The sequence below is a fragment of the Dicentrarchus labrax genome, unplaced genomic scaffold, assembly GCF_905237075.1.
Source record: "Dicentrarchus labrax unplaced genomic scaffold, dlabrax2021, whole genome shotgun sequence".
In the NCBI taxonomy this organism is placed as follows: domain Eukaryota; kingdom Metazoa; phylum Chordata; class Actinopteri; family Moronidae; genus Dicentrarchus; species Dicentrarchus labrax.
In genome coordinates this window covers 12,403,092-12,425,332 of record NW_026136716.1, presented here as the reverse complement: position 1 = coordinate 12,425,332, position 22,241 = coordinate 12,403,092, and the positions used below count along the sequence as shown (strand labels likewise).

The following is a 22,241-nucleotide window of genomic DNA, read 5'->3' as shown; positions in this document are numbered from 1 at the left end:
AATAAATCTCCAGGATGTATTTAAAATAATGTAGGTGAATGTGGATGTGATCCAAAAATTGGGTTTGGTTTCATTTTAATGCAAAATAATTAAACCTTTAGCAGGATGACCTGATGTGTGAGTAACACACTGAATCCCCGTCAGCTCCACTGACCTCTGAGACTGACCTCTGACCTCCTTACATGATGCCCCTTCAGTCTACCAGTTTCTGCCTGTCTGACCACACAGACACAAATCATTAGAATAAAATGGTGATGTGCATTAAACCTCATAATAAAAAAACACAGACACACCATCTGTATGTACATTCAAAACTTTATTATGGAATACAGTGTAGAAAGCGTTTTCCAAGTCAATGCAAATGGCCTGCACAATATTACACAGTGGAAAACAAAACCAATATATAATCCACAGAAAAACGATAGAAAGAAAATCCTGCTTCCTCTTCTACTCTACTGCCCTCTGTTGGGCTTCTAATGAGCACCCTCTGAAAACCAAACACCCACCCAGCTGCAGCCTCCGTATGTACATTTCACTCCCCATTCCCACGTAGATCTTACTCGCCGTTAGATTTAATAACAGAGTGAGAGGTCACGCTGCGTTTCTTTCCGTGTGCGCCTATCATATCTCTGTGCAGACTACAGTGCTCTGCCTCTGAGGAGTCAAGTGTGCGTTGATGGCAGAGAGGTGAGCAGCATGCCTGAGGGGGGAGTGAAGGCGAAAGAGGGAGGGAGGGAAGGAAGGAAGGAAGGAAGGGAGGTGCTGCGGGGGGGGGAGGGAGGGAGTGAAAATCCATTATATATACAGACTGCCTGCCTGGCTGGCTATCCATCTGGAACTGCAAGTCATTTCCTCTCTACCTTGCCCTCCTTCCTCCTCCTCCTCCTCTCAGCACTCCTGTTCTATCAGCAGACAGCAAAATGATTACAAAATCAAAAAAAAAAAAAAAAAAAAAAGTAGACGGCGTCACCTTACAACTGGACGAAACACCAGACTGAAAATGACAAAACACATACAGGCAGAGATAATCCTAACCCATCCCCCATACTGGATTCCTCCTAGTTTTCCCTTCCCGCTCTCTGTAACCTTCACGCCCACAACATGCCCTTTTCGACAAACACAACGACAATGATCAAACATAATAAAAATTTAAAAAAGAAGCAAAAATGAAAGGGGGTGATTTTCAACACAATATATTTCAGTTGATGAGAATAATGTACAAACAGAGATGAATCCCCCCTCCTGGAGCTTCAGGAACGTCGCATAAAAATAAAAATGACAAGAAATGAGGAACACACTTAAATTCTAAAATCACAGATCTCTTTTAAATGTGTATTTTACATGATATCAAAGCAGAGCCCGTTCATCTAGACTTATATATATTTTTCATTGTTTGAAGTCACGTGATCACGAGAAGATACTAAATGTACAATCTTGCTAGAATGACAATCTATACGTGAGAAAGGATCTCGAGAGAGAGCAGCGATAAGATCTTGGTTTTTTTTTTTCTTCCAAATCCGGTTGTCATTGTTGTCATGCACTACATAGGAACAGCTAAGACTTCAGCATTACGTCAGTAACATTACACGCAATTTAAAAAAAGGGACTTTACATCAGTTGACCTGGTTGGTTTTTTTTCTCCATTTTCACTCTTTTTTGAAAAACAAAACTGGAAACAAAAAGAGAAAAACTCCAAAGTAAAAACAGCTCGTCATTCGGAATACATAATTACTACCATCGTCGTCAACATATTCATTATCATCAGCGTCTCCAGATATCCTTTAAGAGCCTTGTGTGACTTAGCACAGCCCAGCTGTCGTAAGAATGCGCAAAAGAAAAAGAGGATGGATGGAGGGAGGGATGGGGGTGGAGGAGGGGAGGGAGGGGAGGCTTATACTCCAGTGTAGACTGTAGAGTGAGTGCAGTAGTGGTGCAGTTGGTGGGGAAGCACTGGGCTTCATTTATAAAAAGGTCACGTTGCTTGATTTTCATTCTATAATCATTACAAAGAATATGCTAGAAACAAACGAATACGTCCACATGTCGAGTCATGATTTAAATTGATTTTGATGATACTGCAACTCAATTTCTGTAAATGAAGCCCAGGTCAGCGCGCGCCGGAAATCCTACTGATCAGTGGTCAGATTTGCGTACACAAGTCCACACCTAAAACCATCCCAAGCCAAAAAAAAAAAAACCCCAACTATACACTGGCCCTGAATCAGTGTGGAGAGAGCACGCTTCTTTCCCCCAGAGTGGGTTTGTTTCGATGCACTGGGCGGGGCCTTTTTGACATACATCAGCAGGCCCAGGGGTGGAGCGACGTATAGAAAAACGCCTTCCTTTAATTAAAAGGCGCCTTGCTCCGATAAAGTTAACAAACTTGGTGCAAACCGGCTCGGCCACGGTGTCCGCCCAGGCAGCAGCGAAAGGAAACCCCGGCTACAGTCGCTCCGTACGCTCGTAACCGACTATTTCGGTCACGCAAATGACCTAAGCCGCACTGCCTTTTTTTGGACTAGTCGGTGGGGTGGGGGTGGGGGGTGGGGGGAGAGGGAGGGGGAGGTGCTTAATGTGTGGGAGGAAATGTTTGTGTGTGTGTATATGTGTATGTGGACGTGTGACATTCTCCTCAGTTCTGCATCTGCTCAAAGAACTTGTAGGTTGGGTTCTCGTAGCCGTTCTGCTGCATCTTAGACAGGTGGCGCTCCTCGGGGGTGACGGCAGCGTCCACCTGGAGGAGAGCCAGAGAGAGGGGGGGAGAGGAGGCGGGGTTACACACGTTAAAATGTAAAGACAATTTACATTTTAAGATCTTTTTAATGCTTCCTAGAAGTGAGTAAGTGACAAAAATAAAGAAACAAGGCTGCCACAACTACCGTATTTTTTTAATTAAACGACTAATGAAAGTTCTGAAATGACAAATGAGGATAATTAGAAATGGGAAAGCAGGAAATTAATTGGAAACAAGCATTAATTTAATTATATTTATTGAGCAGATATATTTAGTGTACAGTAGCATGCACATTTATACCCTGATATACATCTACGCATACGCCACTGTAGTGATAAACAGCTTGCACTGACACGTGCATCCACGTGCAAAGCATCACCCCCGCGCCCCCCCCCCCACACACACACACACCAGACTGACTGCTGTACAGAACAGCTTGTACACACACACATAAACACACAGGTCAGCTGTTTCTCACCTCGATGACTCCGTGGTGGATGGAGGTGTACTGCTTCTTCCTCAGCATCACCAAGGTGATGACGATCACGGTTGCTATGACGACGCCTCCGACCATAAGGCCGATGATGGCGCCCTTGTTGGAGCCCACGTCCTCCGCGAAGAAGACCTGCGTGAGGCGAGGGATGGACAGTGGTCGGGTCACGTGGCAACAGCCAATCACAGCCAGTTAAGGTTTGAATACAGAGAGTGTAGAAATGCTGTCGGTTACGCTAGGTAATGCTCCTGTTAAAAGTTTCTTCGGGGGGAGTTTCTAGGAACAGAGGGTGTTGAACGTTGTACAGATTGTAAAGCTTGACTTGATGTACTTGAAGTACACTAAGGACTGTTCTTGTTCCAGTGAGCTCTAATAGCTTCTACCTTCAGTCCAGCGTGTTGAGGAAGAGAACAGTGCTGACATTAAGAGTTACAGCCCATTTACTTCTGATTCTTTCCAGTTTTTCTTTACCCAAATCATTTTGCTGTGCATGCTGCATGTAATTTTGTGTCATTTTTAAAATAGCATCATTACAGAGTCAAATTTGTCTTGAAAATTACAGCTGTACTGCTGGGGAACAAAGGCAAAACATATGAAAACACAGGCATTACAATGACTGTAAGGTGACTCCCCTTTGAGAGATAATTTCCTGGTGGACATGGTAATTTCTTCCTGTGGCTGTCAGGTGATTTACAGAAAGCAGAGCGCAACATGACTCAGCTCCTACACAATGCTAAGATTTTGCAAAAACCTACTGAATGCTTCAGCTGCTTTGTCACAGATTATGAAACTCTGTGGGACTCAATTTCCATGCAGAACAAAAATAAATAGACGCAAATGGAGTCTTCTGAAGGGAGGAAAACAACTGCTGATATCTAACGGTGCTGACACCAGCGGGGATAATGGGACAGAAACCAAGTCAGCTGGCACAAACTTCAAAACATCACTAAACTGCAGATAAACGAACAGGAACCCATCTTGACATCTCTGCACTGCTGCCCCTTCTTGAGTCAAACACTGCAGAGAGTGGGGACTTCATTTCAGGCTGGTGAGCCTCCTCCAGAATAATCCTGCAGAAAGCTGATTGGGGTTACGGTGAATATCAAATTAAAGAGTTGAGTTAAGGAGACTGCCTGACACTCTGACTGCTCATTGTGAGTGCAAGGAATGTGATATGTAATAAAATGTAGGGATTAAGAGATTAAAGCCTTTAGGTGAGAGGAATAAGGTACGCCGATTTGGATTTGACTGAGGATGGATTGAGGTTTTTGTGCTGGTATTACAATACTGGATGAGATTAATGAATGAATGAATGAATGAATGCAGAACCGGGTAAGAGCCTTATGATGCTGAGTACAATGACCTGTGGCTGACCAGGGAAATACTAACAGCACAAAACTTAACTCTGATCGGAGGACAGTGGATTTTAGAGGATAGCAGACAAGTGTGACGCACGCATTATCTCGGTTGTCACCATGGACACCTGTCTCCATGGTGACAACCTTGGGACTTTACCAGGAGGACAAAGTGGAGACATGGACCTGAATGTGTGTGTGTGTGTGTGTGTGTGTGTGTGTGTGCTTGTGGAAAAGAAAGGGCAGAGTGCAAGCTTGCCTGTGTCAGTAAATGCATCTTTGAGTCTGTGTCAGTTTCTCTGTGTTTATTAACTAGCCTGCATATATAAATAAATCTGTGAATTTCAAACGAGCCTGCATATCCCTGCTTGTGTCAAGCGAGCTGCTCTCTGTGTTTGTTTACCAGTTTCTGGTGGTGAACTTCATATTCAGTGCTCTGTCTGTCCTCCGTCTCCATCCTCAGCTCAGGAATAGGTTCCATCTTCATTCCAGTCACTGGCAAGGGAAAGAAAAGTACTATCTATTATGGATGGTGACACTCAGCCGCTTTCGCTTTCTCAAACACACACACACAGTTGAATCAAACTCATTCGCTCAAGCAGGACGGACAGCCGAGTGTTGGCTGTAACGGCAGTATGAATTGAATATAGCGCATATAGCGCAGCATATGCAGCACAGTACGCATAGACCCTGCAGCTGCGTCGCAAATCTAACAACCACAGCTGGCGCCTTAATGGAGGTCAAGTGTGTGTGTGCTGTGTGCAAATCATGGCTGAGTGAAGGAGAGAATAGTCTCTACTTCAAAACAGTCGTGTGATGTATTTTAAGAGGAGAACATAACAAATGATTGTTAACCCAGGAAATAACAGGATTCACTGGAAAACAAGCACAAATGTTGGTACCACTTTCTAAATGGACACCCTTTATTTAGGCTTTAGAAGTTATTGAATCTTTCTCCTTAGTATAAGCCATTTTCTAAAGTTAGCAGCAATTACAAAAATTACTGATAGTACGTTTTTAAAAGCTGCCAACTCAAATGTTCTTATTTATGTCTGATCTAGAAAGCATCACTGAATGATTTATTAATAAAGTCATTAGTTACAACCTATAAATCCTTTATAAAGAGTTACTTACTATAAAGTTGTACATGTATCTCTTGTCAGGACTGTAGAGATCAATTTGAGTGTACTCAGATCAGACTATTAATGACTATTATGGCCACCAAGCCTAAGCTACCGGGCCTCCAATTCTGCCACCAGAGGGTGCATTCCCTCATCAAGAACCATTTCACATACAAATAAGCAAACATTGATAAGGGGCTCGGAAGATAATGTCTATAAACACAAGTAGTAGTAGCCTAGCAACAGTGTAATATCAGCAGGCCATAAACCCTATCAATCTGATTTTCTAAATACATATGAATACTTATTCAAATATTGGGATTGCTTTATGAACAGTAGCACCAACCTGGCCGTGTGGGAATGCCTCTGTCGAGATTGGGGCGAGAGTCCACTGGCTCAACTAGAGAGAGAGAGAGAGAGAGAGAGAGAGAGAGAGAGAGAGAGAGAGAGAGAGAGAGAGAGAGAGAGAGAAATTCAATTTACTTTTTAATTTTTTCTTGAATATTTTCAAGGCAAGTCCAAAAGAGCCACTCATTAAGTACCTTGGTTCTCAGTGTTGGGCTGGTTGAAGCTCTCAGGGTGGATGAAGCCGACTCCCCCCAGGCCCAGAGTTTCCTCCCGGGGCAACAGGTCGGTCTGGCCGTCTCCCAGCTCCTGGTCGGGCATCAGGGCATCATTGCCGTAGCTCATCCTCACATCCGTCTGCAGGTTGGCCAGCTGCTGGGCCATCTCCGCCTGCTCCCTCTGCAGGAGCTCTGGATGGAGGACGCAAGGAAGGAAGGAGAGAGGTCAGAGAGACGAAGGAAGGACAGAGGAGAAACAAAAGTTGAGAGGGAGGGGAAGGAAGTTTCACTTCACTTATCCAACTATTACTCAACTTCTTGTTTTCAGTTAGTTTCAACACAAAATACTGGAGAATATATTACAGAAAGAATCCTTTCTTTCGTAATTAAAATGATAAAAGAGGACAATTGAATCTTTAAAGCTGCTGATGTGTTTGTGTTTTCTGCTTAAAGAAAGTACCCCACACAAATGTCAGAAGGGACAGCCGGCCTCCAAGAAATGTTGTTTAGCTCAATTTTTTAATAGACCTGGCTCCTAGCAATGACTGAATGGTGCTTCTTCTTCTGTGTATGTTTGTTCCTGTGTGTGTTTTGCCGGGCGGCACAGACTGTGACAGTCTCCGAGACAGAGACACAGATGGCTGCGTGACGCACACAACTCCAATAAACCCAAAAAACCCACAGAAACCTAGCAAATGCAGGGGTGGGAGGGGCGAAGGGAGGAGGGAGGGAGGGGATTTATCTTCCCGGCAAACAGTTTCATTTGACTCCGAACAGAAGAATTAGGCCAAATGGCTCCAATGCCCTTATCAACAAAAAAAATTGCATTTTTCTGGGGCCTGGAATTTAGAGCATTCAATCTCTGTTACATGTAGCACAATCAGGACACTTTGTCTTCCCCCATCTCTCTCTCATGCCAGGTTCAGCACGAAAGACTTCAAAAAAGTCATATTTACAAGACGTGGCTCATGTCATTGTGAAGGATTTTTATTTTCTTATCTCTCTACCTTGTAACTGCTCTCTCAGCTAAAAACTATTTTCCATCTCTCTCATTGGCACTTCTATGCTTATTTTATGGTTTCCTGGATATTGTAAAGCCTTTTTACTTTTAGTCTGTTTTTGGGCAGTTTTGTGGCACTGTAGTTTCTCCAATAAGCTTTGTACGGCATGGTGAGGCGAGAAAGATTGTACTATGCAATTACACCTGTAGATGCCATTAAATCCTACACAGTGGTCCTTTAAGAGTCAAAATGGAAGAAAAAAAAACTCACCAACTTGGTCCTGGATGTCGTCAGCCACACCGGGCACCTTGTAGAGAAGTCCCAGGGACTGGTTCATACGCTCCTCAATGACACGCAGGTGGGTCAGTACCTTTGACACACAAACATAAATGCATCAACCTCTTCAGAAAAACAAAAAAAAACACGGTGTTATATGTGTGAATAAGTTGTGTGTCTGATGCTACCTGAGGTCTGATCTGCGCAGCCTTCTTGGGATCCACCATGCGGACGTGTTCGAAGTGTTTAAGGGTGTGCTGCCTGTCCTTCTGCTCTGCACGCACGTACTTCTTCAACAGGCTGAAGACATGGCGAGGCTGCAAAACACAGACGGAGAGAATAAGACAAGACAGATGGTTAAGAGCGGAGGAAGGACGGGGTGATATCTTCTTACACAGTCTGGATCGGAAAACAAAACTTTGTACTTGCAACCAAACTGAAGCAAAAATTTGTAAAAGGAGATGTTGATCCAGATCCACAAATCAGTCAGTAACATCATTTTCTTCTGCCTATTACAATATGAGGTTAATTCATATATTGATTCTATTTATCAAACCTCACACATTCATCAAAGGCTTCAGAACGAGGGTCTATTTCAACTTTTAGGGATTAGATTTTTCTTTTTTATGGTAATGCAATCCATTTCTCTGAATTTACAAAAGGCTCCATTTGTGAACTGACAGAACAGAACACAAGCAGGCGAGTTATTCATGTTAAGCAGCAGGTCGGATGAAGGGGAAAATATCTCACTTCAAATAAAAACAGAACAAGAAATATCCTAACGAATAGGCGAGAATCTTTAAAGCAACAACTAGAAGGTGAGAAATGGCAGAACAACAGTAAGCTCTGCAAGAAAATAACGTTTTAAAAGTGCTCTAAATCACAGGGGAATGGACTTTGATAATGATTCAATCATTTGCCCCAGTTACAGGAAGAACGGTGGCTGCTGAACGATGTGTATAGAGCGTACCCTGGGTGGGTCCTGCTGCAGTGCGGTCAGGTAGCTCTCCAGAGCCAGGCGGCGGCGGTCGTTGAGCAGAGCCTCCACCCGGGCCATGTGGGTCTCCACCAGCTGCTGCCGTTCGCTGGCCGCTTCCTGCTCCAGCGCCTCCACCTTCTCCTGGAAACGCTGCACGCACACACAGATTGCGACGAGCGGATGAATGAAAGAACATCAAAGACGTTGGGTGGTTCTGTAAATGTCCGCTTTGACTCACCTGGATGACGGCCTTCTTGTCAGCGCGGGGAAGATTCTTAGCCTCCCTTTCAGCCTCCTCCCACTCTCTCATCACCTGTGTACAAGAAAAGGAAGGGAAAAACATCAATTATTGCCGATAGCTACTACAAGATAAGCTACTTTAAGCGCTCCACGTGCTCTATCGCAGGTTGATTTTACACTTGAGTGAAACGTCTCATTGCTCTTTATGCATGGATCTGATTTTTTCACGGCTGTCGACGTGAAAGAAAATCTGACATTTTACGTGGCTATGAAAAGATAACATCTAGGCCGCAGAGGGTAAATGCCAGATCCTTCCTGTCAGTGTAAATAATCAGATTGAGAATGACGACAGTGGGGAGTTTCTGCCTTTTTTTTTTTTTTTTTTTTAAATCAAAGAGGGGGTGTTATATGCTTGGTCAAAGTGCAAACAGATTCAAATCTAACAGTTTCTGTTCCCCTTTTGGTCAGTTACATCTTCCTCAGAGGGATGATGGTTCATCCTACCTCAGTTCCACCCTCTCTGACTCACTGGTCTTGCATTCAGCTCAGGCCTAAACCAAAGACATGACCTAACGGTATCTGTAAGGGTGAAGTGAACCGCGTGAAATCGGACAATGCTGCGCCTGTAGCTACCCACGCCAAACAAACAGAGCGATCCAGAGCCGTGCACAAACTCTGCCGAAAAAGAAAAACAAGGCTTTTAGAGCCACACAAGGTTGTCCGTGCTCTTGTCTGGAGCTTTGCAAACTGTGACATTGCTGCCGACCATCTGGCTCTCTTCCGGAGAGCGGGCCGCTTGATTAAAGAATACAATTAAAGTCGAATTGGCTCGGTCGACTCACCCGGGAGGGATTAACAAACGCACCTATTCGTTTCACTTGACACACCTTTTTCTCCCTCCATTTTCCATTCATAGAAATATCTTTGTCCTCTCCCTGCTACAAAGAAAATCCTCCACTCCGTTCGCCCTGCTTAGTTACAATTACTCACGTGTATGCACTGACTGCTGATCAGTTTAAAAAAAAGAAAAGAGAAAATCCTCCCTCCTCATTTACTCCCTTTTTGTCTTTCCTTTCTTCTTTTGCCCTCTCTGTCAGTACCTGTGACATCCTCTCGCGGTGCTTGGCCTCCAGGCTCTCTTTGGCCTTCTGGAAGTGGGCGTGTTCGTTTTCATCAGCAGGTGTCTCCAGGTAGTGGTCCACGGCGTCAGGGGAGCTGGGCATGGCTGTGGGTACTGCATGAAATGGAGGTAGAGAGAAGAAAAAAGAGGAGGCAGGGAGGTGAAAAGATGTCTCAGTGCAGCTTTTTTTTATTTGGCTGATCTGGGACTAGCTGTGATGCCTCAGCACACACAAAAGACAAAAACACAGAGTCCAAAATGGGTTAATAGGGTTGGTGGGAGATCAGGAGAGAAAGAAAACAAGATAGTAGCTGTAGCTGGAAGCCAGCCCCCCTCCAAAAGCAAACAAGTGAATGCCTCAGATGACCCTTAGTCCTTTGTAGAAGAAAGACAAAACCCTTCTCTCATTTATATAACTTGATTCAACGCAGCGCTCATGCCAACACACTGACGCTGGAATATATCCTGTGGGCTCGAACGCACACACTGACTTACCAGCAAGAAATGGACCACATGTTGGGCAAAACCTGGATTTAATCAGCAGAAAGTTGATTATTTTCCACATTAGTGCTATCAACAGAAGTTGGAGGTGTGTGTGTGTGTGTGTGCGAGCATGAAGGTCACCGTCATGTGAAATGGGTTACGACTGATGAGAGCGCATGACTGCACAAGACATAATAACAACGTAGAAGTGTTATTCACTTTGACCTGAGGCGAGAGTTTGGTTAGCCTCTGTTCCCCAAAATCATTTAAAAAGGATAAGTTCAACCCAGTTACAAAAAAATTTAATTTTCCTCGCTAATCTCGAGCAGGACCACGCAGATAGTTCTGGTTTTCTTCACACAGGTTTGAGATTTCTGCCTCGAACCCAACACAATGGAGGTGAGTGGAATGTAGCTTGTGGTGCGTCAAAGCACTGAAAATACATTCAGTTCAATTCAAAACAACTTGTGTCCTTGTTACTCTGGGTAAAACACAAAACACACTGAACAGCTCTCACAGGGACTATTTCTTTGGTGGAAAGTAGTTCCAATTAAACGTATGAGGACATTTCTTGAGGAAAGAGATACCCATGTAAATAAAATCTATCTGCATAGTTAGACACCACAAGAGGTAACGGAGAGTGTTTCTTTTTTGTACTTTGGGTGAACCGACCCTTTACTGTACTGCAGTGTATTTAAAGTAGTATTCCATTAAGTCATAAGTTTTCCAATTTGCTGTTATCATTGCTGTTGAGCATTCGCTGTTGTACTGTTTCTAGGCTGTATATTCTTCAATAATTGAAGCACTCACATTTTTTTCCTAAGAATTTCTGTTTACTTCGAAATTTCCAACCAAGTGCACTACATTACTTTTTATTTGAGTGCCCTGAAAGTGGATTCAAAAGCCCACAATGGAATGAAAATAAATTACTGTGAGAAATTCCACAATGCAACTCTTTGCTTTTGATAGATGTGTGAATTACAGTTAAGAGACGCTACAGCTCTCAGTGATGGTGCAAAGTGATGGTAGCTCATAAAACATAATTGCCTGAAATATCAATTACTCGGATTATAAAGTAAACTACTGAGTGTTAATTGTGTAGGGAACCGTGAAAGACTGAACAAACATGAATTCCCTTGTTGTTGACCAAAAATATAAAGTGCATCACTTCCCAAGTGCTGCAGAACTTTCCCCAAGTACAACCTTTTAGGGCAGTGAAAGCTATCATTAACTGGACAAAGAATTTATCAATATTTTTCATCCAAAGATGCAAAAGTGACATTTGCTGTAAGAAAATTACGTTGATTACTGCAATTATCATGTGCTTAATGTTTACAAAAAGCTGCCATTTGATAAAATACAAGTTGCACTGAGAGCGATTGTGAATCATTGTTAATTGACCACAAATGCAAGTACTCGGTGTGTGTGTGTGTGTGTGTGTATGTGCATGTTTGTGTGGAGAAAAAAAAAAAACACTGCCGCACTTTCTCACCTCCACTATGCTCAGCAGATCAGAAATCCCATACCAAAACACAGCCATGCACATGCACTCTCACACCTAAACACACACGCAGTGTATAAAATTAGATCAAAATATAGGGAGATGGAGATAGCATGACTCCATTTTGCTGCAGGGGAGATTATGCACTTCGTGACACACACACACACACACACACACACACACACACACACACACACACACACACACACACACACACACACACACACACACACACACACACACACACACACACACACACACACACACACACACACACACACACACACACACACACACACACACCGGGCAAGGTCACTGAACCTTACACAACGCTGAAATCAGCTGATCACTTAAACTGCCTTCCTCTCCTCATCTATAGCATACAACCTCCCTTCTGCACACACATACACACACACACAAACATTTACACACACACCCTCCTGGCAATGAAAAAGAAATCCAGGGGAAAAACAGGTTGGCAATCCGAGACTGACTTATTATTTGAAATCCAAGTCCACTTCGTGACTGGCTGATCACGTCTAGCTCAACAGGAAGTGTCGAGAAATAGTCTTTCTTTCAAAAGAAAATCTAATGACCAAACAAACTAACAAGGTGGGGACATAATCGAACAAAACCCTCATTTCCAGCGCTGCCACTGATAATCAATCATCACAATGTGATGCAGGAGGCAGGTGTGCTCTGAGAGTGTGTAATGATGTATTGATGAGTGTTTCCATACCGCTACCTTGGAGACGTTTCACATTTTCTAAATTGCGGCAGGGTAATTCAACATCCGGTTTAAGTGAATGTAATGAATTAACTAGAACTGATTTTCTCGAGGGAGGAATAATGTAAGCAAGCCTGCGACACGTCAGGGATAAAGCGCGGGCGAGCCGAGGATTATTGCTAAATATTTCCTGCCTGGATGGTTTTATAGCTCATATTCATGGTAAAGTAATATATAAGATGATGCCCATGAAATGACTGTAATCATAGGAATTACAGTAGTTATCACATGTAGGCTACTCTATAGGTCTACAACACTGTAACCATGGCGACGTACAATCTGAAATGGAAAATCTGGAGAATGTCAGCCTCTAAAGCAAATTGTCCATGAAAATGAGTCCTCCGTGTGCAACAGTTATTATTGCCGCATACTGTACAGATTTTGTTTCACAACTTTATTTGAAAAGAAATCACTATATTCCACTTTAATCTGGTTTTCAGAAACACCAAACCTGGGAGTCTTTTCACCGAGGATTCAGTAAAGCTTTTTCCTCGCTATGGTTTGATCAAGTGCTGTCAACAGCTTTCAAAAAACACATCTGGGTCCAGTGTGGCTCAAAGTGAAATGTAATTCACAAATATATCTTGCTTACACAATAGAAGGATTCCACCTACAGACTGACAAAGTGGGTGTGAAAGTAAAGGGAACAGTGAGACAATCAGGTTGGTGGCTTTAGGAATCCACAAGGGATTATGGGGAAAGGTAAGGTCTGTTTTTAGTGCAAACACATTTATTTGATAGACGGACACACACAGAGACAGTGAGTGAAAAAGCAAAGGTTAGCCAGGAATGGAGCCGACAGACAGGTCTAGAAGAGAAGCACACCAAGCAGCTGTTAATATCTTGCGGGTAGTGGTCAGCTGGGGTAGACGGCCGGTAAAAGTGAGGGTTAGAGACAAACCAGAGATGGAAACGAGTGGCGTTCAGGTCAGCGGGTTGCTGCCTACAGGACTTACTGACGCTGCTGCAGACAGACAGGCAGTACTCCTCTGACTCAAAGTTATTCCTGTTGCCTCCGCAGCCGCCGTAGATAAACTGAGCACAGCGGCCCTCCTGGTGGTCAAAGTACCAGCGGGGCAGCATGGCCCGGCATGGACCAGTCTCTGCGTTGGCCCAGCACACATCTTGGAGAACACACACACACTTCATCGTCATTCGTGAAGCAGCCACAAAAGTATCTTGCACACACCGTGTCAAGTGTGTTTTTGTTGTTTCAAAATAAAATACTTGATTTTACTTAAACAGGGAATGTAAAGAAAGGCAGGTTTAAGCATTATTAATGCTACTTGGAATTTAATTTAGGAGCAATTTAATACTAAAATGAAGAAACAAAGCTGGGAACAGCAATTCTGATTCTAATGGAACGTAGCTAATGAAAGCTCTGAAATGACAAATGAGCACAATGAGAAAAATGACAGCAGGAAATTAATTGATGAAGAACATGAAGTTCAATTGTGTTCAGCAAAGCATTAAAAATGGAGAGAAAAACACGTTTTGTATGTTGTACTACTGAGCTTGTTCCACATTAATCTCAATGCAAAGAAACTTGTTACCTGATTACTGTATGTTCGTTAGAAGCCTTGAATTTAGATAATTTTCCAGGCTTTTCAAGGACCTCCAGATAATGGAAGCAAAAATATGATGGACAGGACTATTTATAAGACGAGAACCAAAACTAGACACACACGCCGATGTCTGAAAATGTTCCTCACCCTTGACAACCTCTTCCACAGACTCGGTGGTGGTGGTGGTGGTGGTGGTTGTCATGGCAACGTTGGTGGTGGGCTCGTCGGCGTCATCGCCGAGCGTGTCAATGATGTCGTCGTCTCCCTCCTCCTCCTCTTCCTCCTCCTCCTCGTCTTCCTCCACCACCTCCTCGTCCTCCTCTCCGTCTCCGTCCTGGTCATTGTCCAGTGCGTCCGCTTCCTCCTCCTCTTCCTCGTCTTCCTCGTCGGCCACCTCCTCCTCCTCTTCCGCGTCCGCGTCCGCGTCCTCCTCTACCACAGATGGCCTGGTTTCCTCTTGCTGCTCCACTGGCTCCGGATCCCGCACCATACTGGGTGAGAGGGAGGGGTAGGAAAGAGGGAGGGAGGGGAGTGAAGAGACATATGGAGAGAACCAGAGCAATTGGGGGAAGGAAAGGTGACAGAGAAGGAGGATGAATGAGAAGGAGGGAAGGACAGGGATTATAAATTATAACCAACCTGCAGTTTGCTTCCAAGGAGAGAAATTTTATCCTCATGCCAGTGTTAAAAATGAAAGTGGCAGTATCGATGATCATTTCAGGGATGATGTATTACTCTGCTGCTGCCTTGCCCTGTGTGTGTGTGTGTGTTTGTTAGTGTGTACCTGTTGTCAGAGTAGTCAGTCTCCGCTCCACCCCACCAGACATCCGAATCATCAGCATCCTGCTCGGCGCTGTCGGCGTCGCGCTCTGCCTCCGCGGGACAGCACACAAACTCCACTCCGCGGAAACGGTCGATGCCGCATGGCAACAGCATCCCGTAGTCGTGGAGGTTCATGGTGCGGTCGCCACAGGACTGCAGAGACACAGAACAGATCAGTGGCTGTTCCTTCTAGTCATTACACAGGATTAAATTTAAATTTTAAATTTAAAGTTAAATGTTGGACTTCTCAGATGGTTTTAAGACCATTATGAATTCAATTTAAGAACTATTTCACATCCATACTGGCAAAAAGGTATATAGAATATGAAGGAAAATTGGAGTCCAAGAATTACAGTACTTGCAAAGTAAATGTATTCTAACATTCAGTTGCCTTTATACCCAAAGACACTGAAGCATGAACTTGCACTTACCTAAAGTAAAATTAATAGAAACCATTTTAACTTCTAGAAGTAGCTATTTTTTTATGAGAGAACATATACACCCACACAGCGACACTGAGTGTTCTGATCAATTCTGACCAGACTGCATTGGTGGTTATTGGTTCTATGTTGGTTTCTTTTTGTAAAAAAACATGAACTTCATAACCCAGACCTATTAAAAAGTCTTATTGAAGAAATTTTAAGGCCTAAATTCAGGTTATTGGATTTTAGCCAAACTGATCCCCATATGTGGTCCAAATCAGATACAGGTTTTTGCAGTGTTACCTTAGTGTGAACAGTCCTATCAGAATTCATGTGACTTTTTTACGCCACTCTAGACTGACATTCGCCATGCGGCTCACACTGGAACCTGATATGTGCAACATTTAAAAAGTAATGTGAACAGGCCAAAAAAAAAAAAAAAAACCATAGCAATAAACCAGAATTCGCTAAGCCTTGCAGTGTGAACGTAGCATCCGTGTGTGTACTCACCTCCTTGGCAACAGTGTGCCAGTGCAGGTGGCTCTCACACTGGTCCATGCGCTCTTGGTGCAGGAACTTGCACTTGTCAGGAACGAGCAGGGCGTCACTCACAAACTCTCCTACTGCAGCGAAAACAATATCCATATTTATAATTCATACACAATGGGCAGCTTCAGTCAAGCCTTCTGACTGACTGAAGACACGTTTCAACAGACGCCAAAAACTCTTAGTTGCTATGGTAACTCTTGTAGTAACCAGAGCTATAGAGATAGTGATCTTTTCTTTGTTTCTCCTGCTATACTCAAAATGAACACTGCTTTCTAGAGATGCTTTCACACAGGCACACTGAAAAACAGTCAGTAAACAGCATATATGGGACTCACCCAGGCAGCGGTAGGGCACCACAATGTGCAGGTGACTGCGACACTGCTTGCGGCCCTTCTTGCACCAGTTCTGGATGCTGACTGGCTGGTTGGCCTCCACAACATTGGTAATCTGGAGCTCTGGGTACACCTACACACACAGTGTTATATATCATAATGGAGTCATAACACAATAAAGCTGAAAGTTTAGAATAGGTGCTCCTCTTCACATTAACATATGTTTCATATACATCACTTATAGTTCCAGTGAAACTCTTTTTAGCACCAGCTCAACAGTGGGAAAACCAAATGCAGAGCTCCTACACACACTTTATATCCCGATATTTTTGACACATGTTTACTCCTACACTGTCCAGTCTTTTGTGATTTGCAGCTCTTCCTCTTGTTTGAACTCTTCCAGTGGTGTCTTTTAAAATAGCATATATCTTCTGCTGTACTTGTACTACTGATAGCATATAGCTCAGTTTCTATTTCAGGGGCTGTTAATCAGCACTTTATCAGACTTGTAATGAACTCTGACCTCCGATTCTGAGGTCACCTCTGGTCTGCCTGACCTAATCTTTCTTAAACTCTTGGCTACATAGTTCCAGCCATCTGGTTAAGCTCTTACTCATTTACTTTGAAGATAATCAATTCTTTCTTTCTTTTCCTGCATTTGTTAACATATTCTGCTCCCGTACTTTGGGAAATGTATTTATTTCCGAGATATTCCAATCTGTACATTACTGCAGTGTTCCCTGATGTCGTTTGTGCTTGGCAGACTTTGCTCTGTTTACCTCTATGTTCCTCTCAGCCATGCATGACATCTGCCTCTGCACAATATTCTGAGTCGACGTGTCATCCCTCTCCAAATACCTCTCCCCTCATTCTTTTTCATGACACCTCCTCTTCGGTTTTTCTCTCTCAATGCAGATAATAATTCCGTAACCTTCTGGGTTCCTTGTCACGCTCATATTTGCCCAAATCGTCTCTTCCATTCAGCTTTGAGTAGGGAAAATCCTCAAGTTCTCCATATCTCTATTTTTCTTTTTGATATTTTGAAGTCCTAAATGTTAAAATGTTTAAAGCCGGGATCTAAGACTGACTGTTTGTTATCGCTGGATGTATTATCAGTGGTAACAATGGAAATATGAGCTTATCTTTCTTTGATTCTGCCTCACATGCTTTTTTCAGAGAAATCTCATTATGCATCACCTCCTCTTATCAGGCAGGCTTTTCTTACACAGTGCATTTATCCAGTGAAAGCCTGTGAAATGTGGTCGCAGGAGAAAAATCCTAATTTCAGACACCACCACAGTCAATTTATGAATGTCAGGCGTCAGGGGTGTGTTCAAAGCCCCGGTTTTCATTGGCCGAACAACAACAAAGAGGTTCACTGTGCTGTATTTCTGTTTTTGGTTTGGTTAGCTTCATGCTGCCTAATTAAAACCCATCCAGAGCTTTTAAAGTAAAGTCACATGGACTTAAGCAGCTTGTTTACTGAGCGGAGTTTTGGCATCATGTCATCTTGCCAAATTGGGGATTTTGGTGAGTGAAAACAAATCTGCTTGCAAGCTCTGTTACCCACTCACTCTTCTGTGGTCTTATATTCTCTCAAACTTGTGAGCACAAGCACCTCAGTCTCCCCTCTAATTTACTAAAATTACTACTAAAACTTTACTAAAATACCTGGTTTTGTGTAGTTGGTTGCAGATTGCCAAAAGGAAAGAAACCTCTTTTTGGGTGCCATTTTAAATCATTCTCATTTGCCCAAACACACAAAAATAAAATTGTAAATTAAAGAAAATAATCTAATCTTGCTTGTTGTGAAAACTCCCCTAAAGTGTTCCCAATAAAGTAGCTGCACCGCTACCTGCTCAATCATTGTAATTTGCTCTGAGAGTGTCAGCTTAATGGCTGAAATGTAAATTCTCCGACCCAAAAATGCAACTAAAATGTCACAGCCATAAAAATTTATCATCTGGGCTTATTGCTCGCTCAAAACAAAATAAACACTGGGTAATTACAGTTTAAGTATTCCATATATCATAGCATACATGGCCAAATGAGAGCCATTCTGAAAGGAATGACAGGTAGCGAAAATGATGATTACAAATGGTCTGAGAAGAAATGACCTCCCTAACCTAACTAATCTTTGCTGCTACCAGACACTGAAATTTTACCTTCACACTGTTATTATTTTTTCAATGAGCTCCCGACACTCTATATCTATATCCCACACCTTTTTCTACACCCCTTTAGGCTGATTCACTACAATACAATAAAGATTCATATCAGCTTTAAAGGGTGGATTAATATGATCATGTAATAGCAGACGTAATTAATTCCACTGGGGAAATAAACAGTTATAACAGCTACTGGGTCCCACACTTTACCTCCTGGCAGTACTGCAGGATGCCCTCCTTGGTGGCGATGCAGCTCTTGGTGCCCGAGGGGTCCGGCTCCCACTTGCCGCTCTGCACGTTGATGTGCATGTTGAGTTTACCGCAAAACATGGCCACCTGGGGCTCAGCCAAGAGACCCATCGAAACATCTGTAGGCACCTGGGGGTGAGGAGAGACGGACGAGAGAGAGAGTGGGAGAGAGATTTAATGAGATATACCACTCGTGTTAAACTCCTTGAGCACTTGCGCTGAAAAATGCAAGACGGATGCAATTAAATTTTATTACTTAGATAGAGGGGAGCCGGGAGAGGCGAGGAGATTAGCGTGTGAGATGAAAAGTAAGATGAGGTGAGCTAGTTTGAGATGAGAGCAGTGGGAGAGAGAGGATGGAAGGAGGGAGAGGAAAATCAAAGATTAGGTGTTAGCGAAAGGAGGGTAGGAACTAATTTTCCTCTCCCAGTTTCAACAACATTTTGGGTTTGATTTTTGTTCCTATAATCAAACTCTTAACCATGGCAGTGCTTGTGTCATACTCAATGCCTCTGTTCATATTTCCAATTGGGACTTGTCAAATGGGAAAAATCCTGCTGAAAAATGCTGGAAAAACAAGTGCAAAAATCACAAAAATCGATAGCTTTAGAGGAATAAATTGCCTCAAACAACAGGCCTGGAGCAATCCAATACACCCTCTGTTGTCTATGATGTTCACGCACAAGTACACACACCCACTCAACTGCCCTGTGCAATACCATTTATGGGAATAGTGTACATCGCTGTATCCGTGCAGGCTTTTTTTTTTTTTTTAGCGTTTTTTCCAGGACAGTATAGTGTTTATATAACCTCTGTTGATTCATTTTTGGTTCATTTCGCTCTGTTAGTGCAGCACAGAGTGAGCACAAGAGCAGGTTGGCTGGAGGCAAGGAGAGTGTGTGTCTGTGTGTAAGCAAACGTGTGTGTGAAAGAGAAAGTCCGCCTTTGGCATGAATGTATTAATTTTTTGTGTTAATTTACACTCCTGTGTGTTGGTTTTGAGCCTCTGTGTGTGTGTGTGTGTGTGTGTGTGTGTGTGTGTGTTATTGCTGTCTGCCTGCATAAGGAGGTTTTGTGCTGAAGTTCCCTTAGGAGAGGAGGTGCAGACAAACTACTGAATGTCTGCATTGTACTGGCAAATGAGCTAGAACAAAATGGGAGGGAATAGGGGGGAAAAAAGAGAAGGAGACAGAGGGAGGGAGGAGAGGGACTGTTGCCATTGTGTGCTCCCTAATCTTGTTAATGGTTTTGAAGGCCCTGGCAGGCAAACAAATGTTGTTTTGTGAGATGGATAGCATATTTTTTCCTCCAGACTTGATTCTCTCCAAGCAGCCAGGGGGCATGAAGTGCTCTTCCAATATGAGAATAGCTGGTGGGGGCCATCAATTTGGATACATCAGAAGGTGAAAACTCAAATCTTTGAATCGATTTAGTCATCTATCTGGTGTATCGGCGGGAAAGATGAACTTTCATTATATTCCATTTATACACTAACTGTATATACACACTTGGCAGAAGGAGACGACGGCGCTTTGTGGAGCTGTTACTTCCTTCTGCTTGGAGACGCCAGGCTAAGCAGAGCAGGAAGCTTGTCAGGTTCACATAGATGAGGTGAATGCAGTAAAAATGAACACCTGTATGGAGGTAATGCAGTTGTCTTATTGCTCTGCATTATATTTTAGAGCTCTCGTAATACTTTGTCCAGCCCCCTGAGGTAAAGGGTAGGGGTTGGTGGAGGTTGTGATGGCTGCAAAATAATTACACCCGAGAATCAGATTTCTGTACTGCAGTATGTTTATACAGTAAGTCACAGTAACAAAAAGTATTTTTCTGTCAAGGGCAAACTGAGCAAAGCCAGTTATGTGATTGGTTGGCTGCTCGTTCAGACCAAAGCCAATCACATGACCGACTCTGTTATTTCTCTTTATTGACAAAGGCTGTATTGAAACATACTGGGACATTGAAACCCAATTGAGAAATAACAGACTTTTGAAAAAGGGACATTAGGAAATAAAGCTACAAAATGACCTCAAATGAATACATGCTATTGTGAAAAGAAGCAGGATGAAATATTCTGTAATGCTGAGCTGAGAGTCTTAAAATGTCAGTTTATTTCACAATGCCATGGTCATATAACATATTTTGTCTGTATTTATTAATATGGTTGTTTGAAATGTCTTATTTAGTCATTATTGAATTATTATTGATTACATTACAATGTTGCAATACAGCTGCTGATTTCTATTGTCAGTTAACATTTCCTTCTTTCTACAGCCTTTAAGAAGGTCACCAGAAAATAATTCCAAAATGGCCTCAGGTTTTGGGGAGTCATAAACTGCAAAATGACATACCTATCAGTCAGTATAGGCCGGGTTTGTTGGTTTATTGGAACTATGTTAGAGTGAACTTTAAGATTAGATCTGTTAATCAGTCCCTCCGGGATTTCGCTGGCTTTTTTGGGGGGGGATTGTTGTGGCCTAAAATGGCTGATTTCACGGCAGCTTTTCTAGAAGAAGAAAACAACAAACTGTGATGCATGTTACATCTTTTAGGCATTATTTTTGTGATTAAACTGCAGGAGAAAGTGAAAAAGGTAAAAAAAAAAAAATTGTAGCAATTTCTTTTGTATAATTGATTAAATGTTGAAGGCAACTTGTTCCAGGGATAATAAAATTGCTGGTAGTTTGATGACGTATGGCTCCAGGGACTGCTATAATTGGTGAAACTCGTGGGAAACAACACTGATTGGTAAAATAAGCAGGAAAGGTGAGTTAGGCATGTATTCTAAAGAACTGATATGATCGATAACACACTTAAAACATTCACTAAAAGCTATGTGATTTAGTCTATGTTAAACTGTCTACTGCAGTCGATTAATTTAAACTCTGAACAAAACTAAGTCACATTTCACTGCAGTTTGGAGCCATGAGGATTGATTTAACATCATTTCTGTTTCTCTATGAATAAAGGAAACAACTGTCAGAAAGGGTCATAATGTGTTCTTGGAGGTTCCAGCATTTACTGCAGTCAAATGAGGGTAAAAACAGACACACACAGATCAGTGAAACCTGATCCCGTGGGTCAAATATGCACCTGCAAAGTTCACATCCCTCACAAGCCGACATGATGAGCCGCAAGCTGTAGTAGCACGGAAATGAGTAAATCCCTCATGCACAGACTTGCGCGCACGCACAGACACACACACACACACACATACACAGTGTAGGTAAAATCCCATCTTGCCCCCAGCCCTCCTCAGCTCCAACACATGGCAACTTAACACTGGTGGCCATCAGTCTTGACACTGAGCCATCTGCAGCACACGGGGTTATTTAGAGGTTTGTCGCTCGATTCCCACACTACCATCTGTGAGCGAGCAGCGCTAAGGGGGACCAGATCAAATCCCATCCTGCTCATTAATAGTAAAACCCAGGGCGAACTGAGAGCAGAAAGTTTTCAAATAATCTTTAAAAAAAAGTCA

General features: G+C 42.9%; 1 protein-coding gene across 2 annotated transcripts in view; it reads right to left on the bottom strand.

Moving 5' to 3' along the window:
- Window positions 1-297: 297 nt before the first annotated feature.
- appa (amyloid beta (A4) precursor protein a) overlaps window positions 298-22,241 on the bottom strand; it is a 36,221-nt gene continuing 14,277 nt past the window's right edge. Inside the window, exons 2-17 of one of the 2 annotated variants that reach the window (XM_051428232.1) lie at window positions 18,722-18,889; window positions 16,347-16,476; window positions 15,973-16,085; window positions 15,003-15,193; window positions 14,366-14,709; window positions 13,610-13,777; window positions 9,863-9,996; window positions 8,761-8,835; window positions 8,514-8,672; window positions 7,732-7,860; window positions 7,538-7,637; window positions 6,246-6,458; window positions 6,050-6,103; window positions 4,986-5,077; window positions 3,213-3,359; window positions 298-2,734 (exon numbers count right to left, since the gene is read on the bottom strand). In XM_051428232.1, coding sequence (XP_051284192.1) covers window positions 2,633-2,734; window positions 3,213-3,359; window positions 4,986-5,077; window positions 6,050-6,103; window positions 6,246-6,458; window positions 7,538-7,637; window positions 7,732-7,860; window positions 8,514-8,672; window positions 8,761-8,835; window positions 9,863-9,996; window positions 13,610-13,777; window positions 14,366-14,709; window positions 15,003-15,193; window positions 15,973-16,085; window positions 16,347-16,476; window positions 18,722-18,889 — 2,319 coding nt within the window. In that variant the 3' untranslated portion in view covers window positions 298-2,632. The remainder of the gene's footprint in view (window positions 2,735-3,212; window positions 3,360-4,985; window positions 5,078-6,049; window positions 6,104-6,245; window positions 6,459-7,537; window positions 7,638-7,731; window positions 7,861-8,513; window positions 8,673-8,760; window positions 8,836-9,862; window positions 9,997-13,609; window positions 13,778-14,365; window positions 14,710-15,002; window positions 15,194-15,972; window positions 16,086-16,346; window positions 16,477-18,721; window positions 18,890-22,241) is intronic. The other variant, XM_051428233.1, reaches the window with a different exon arrangement.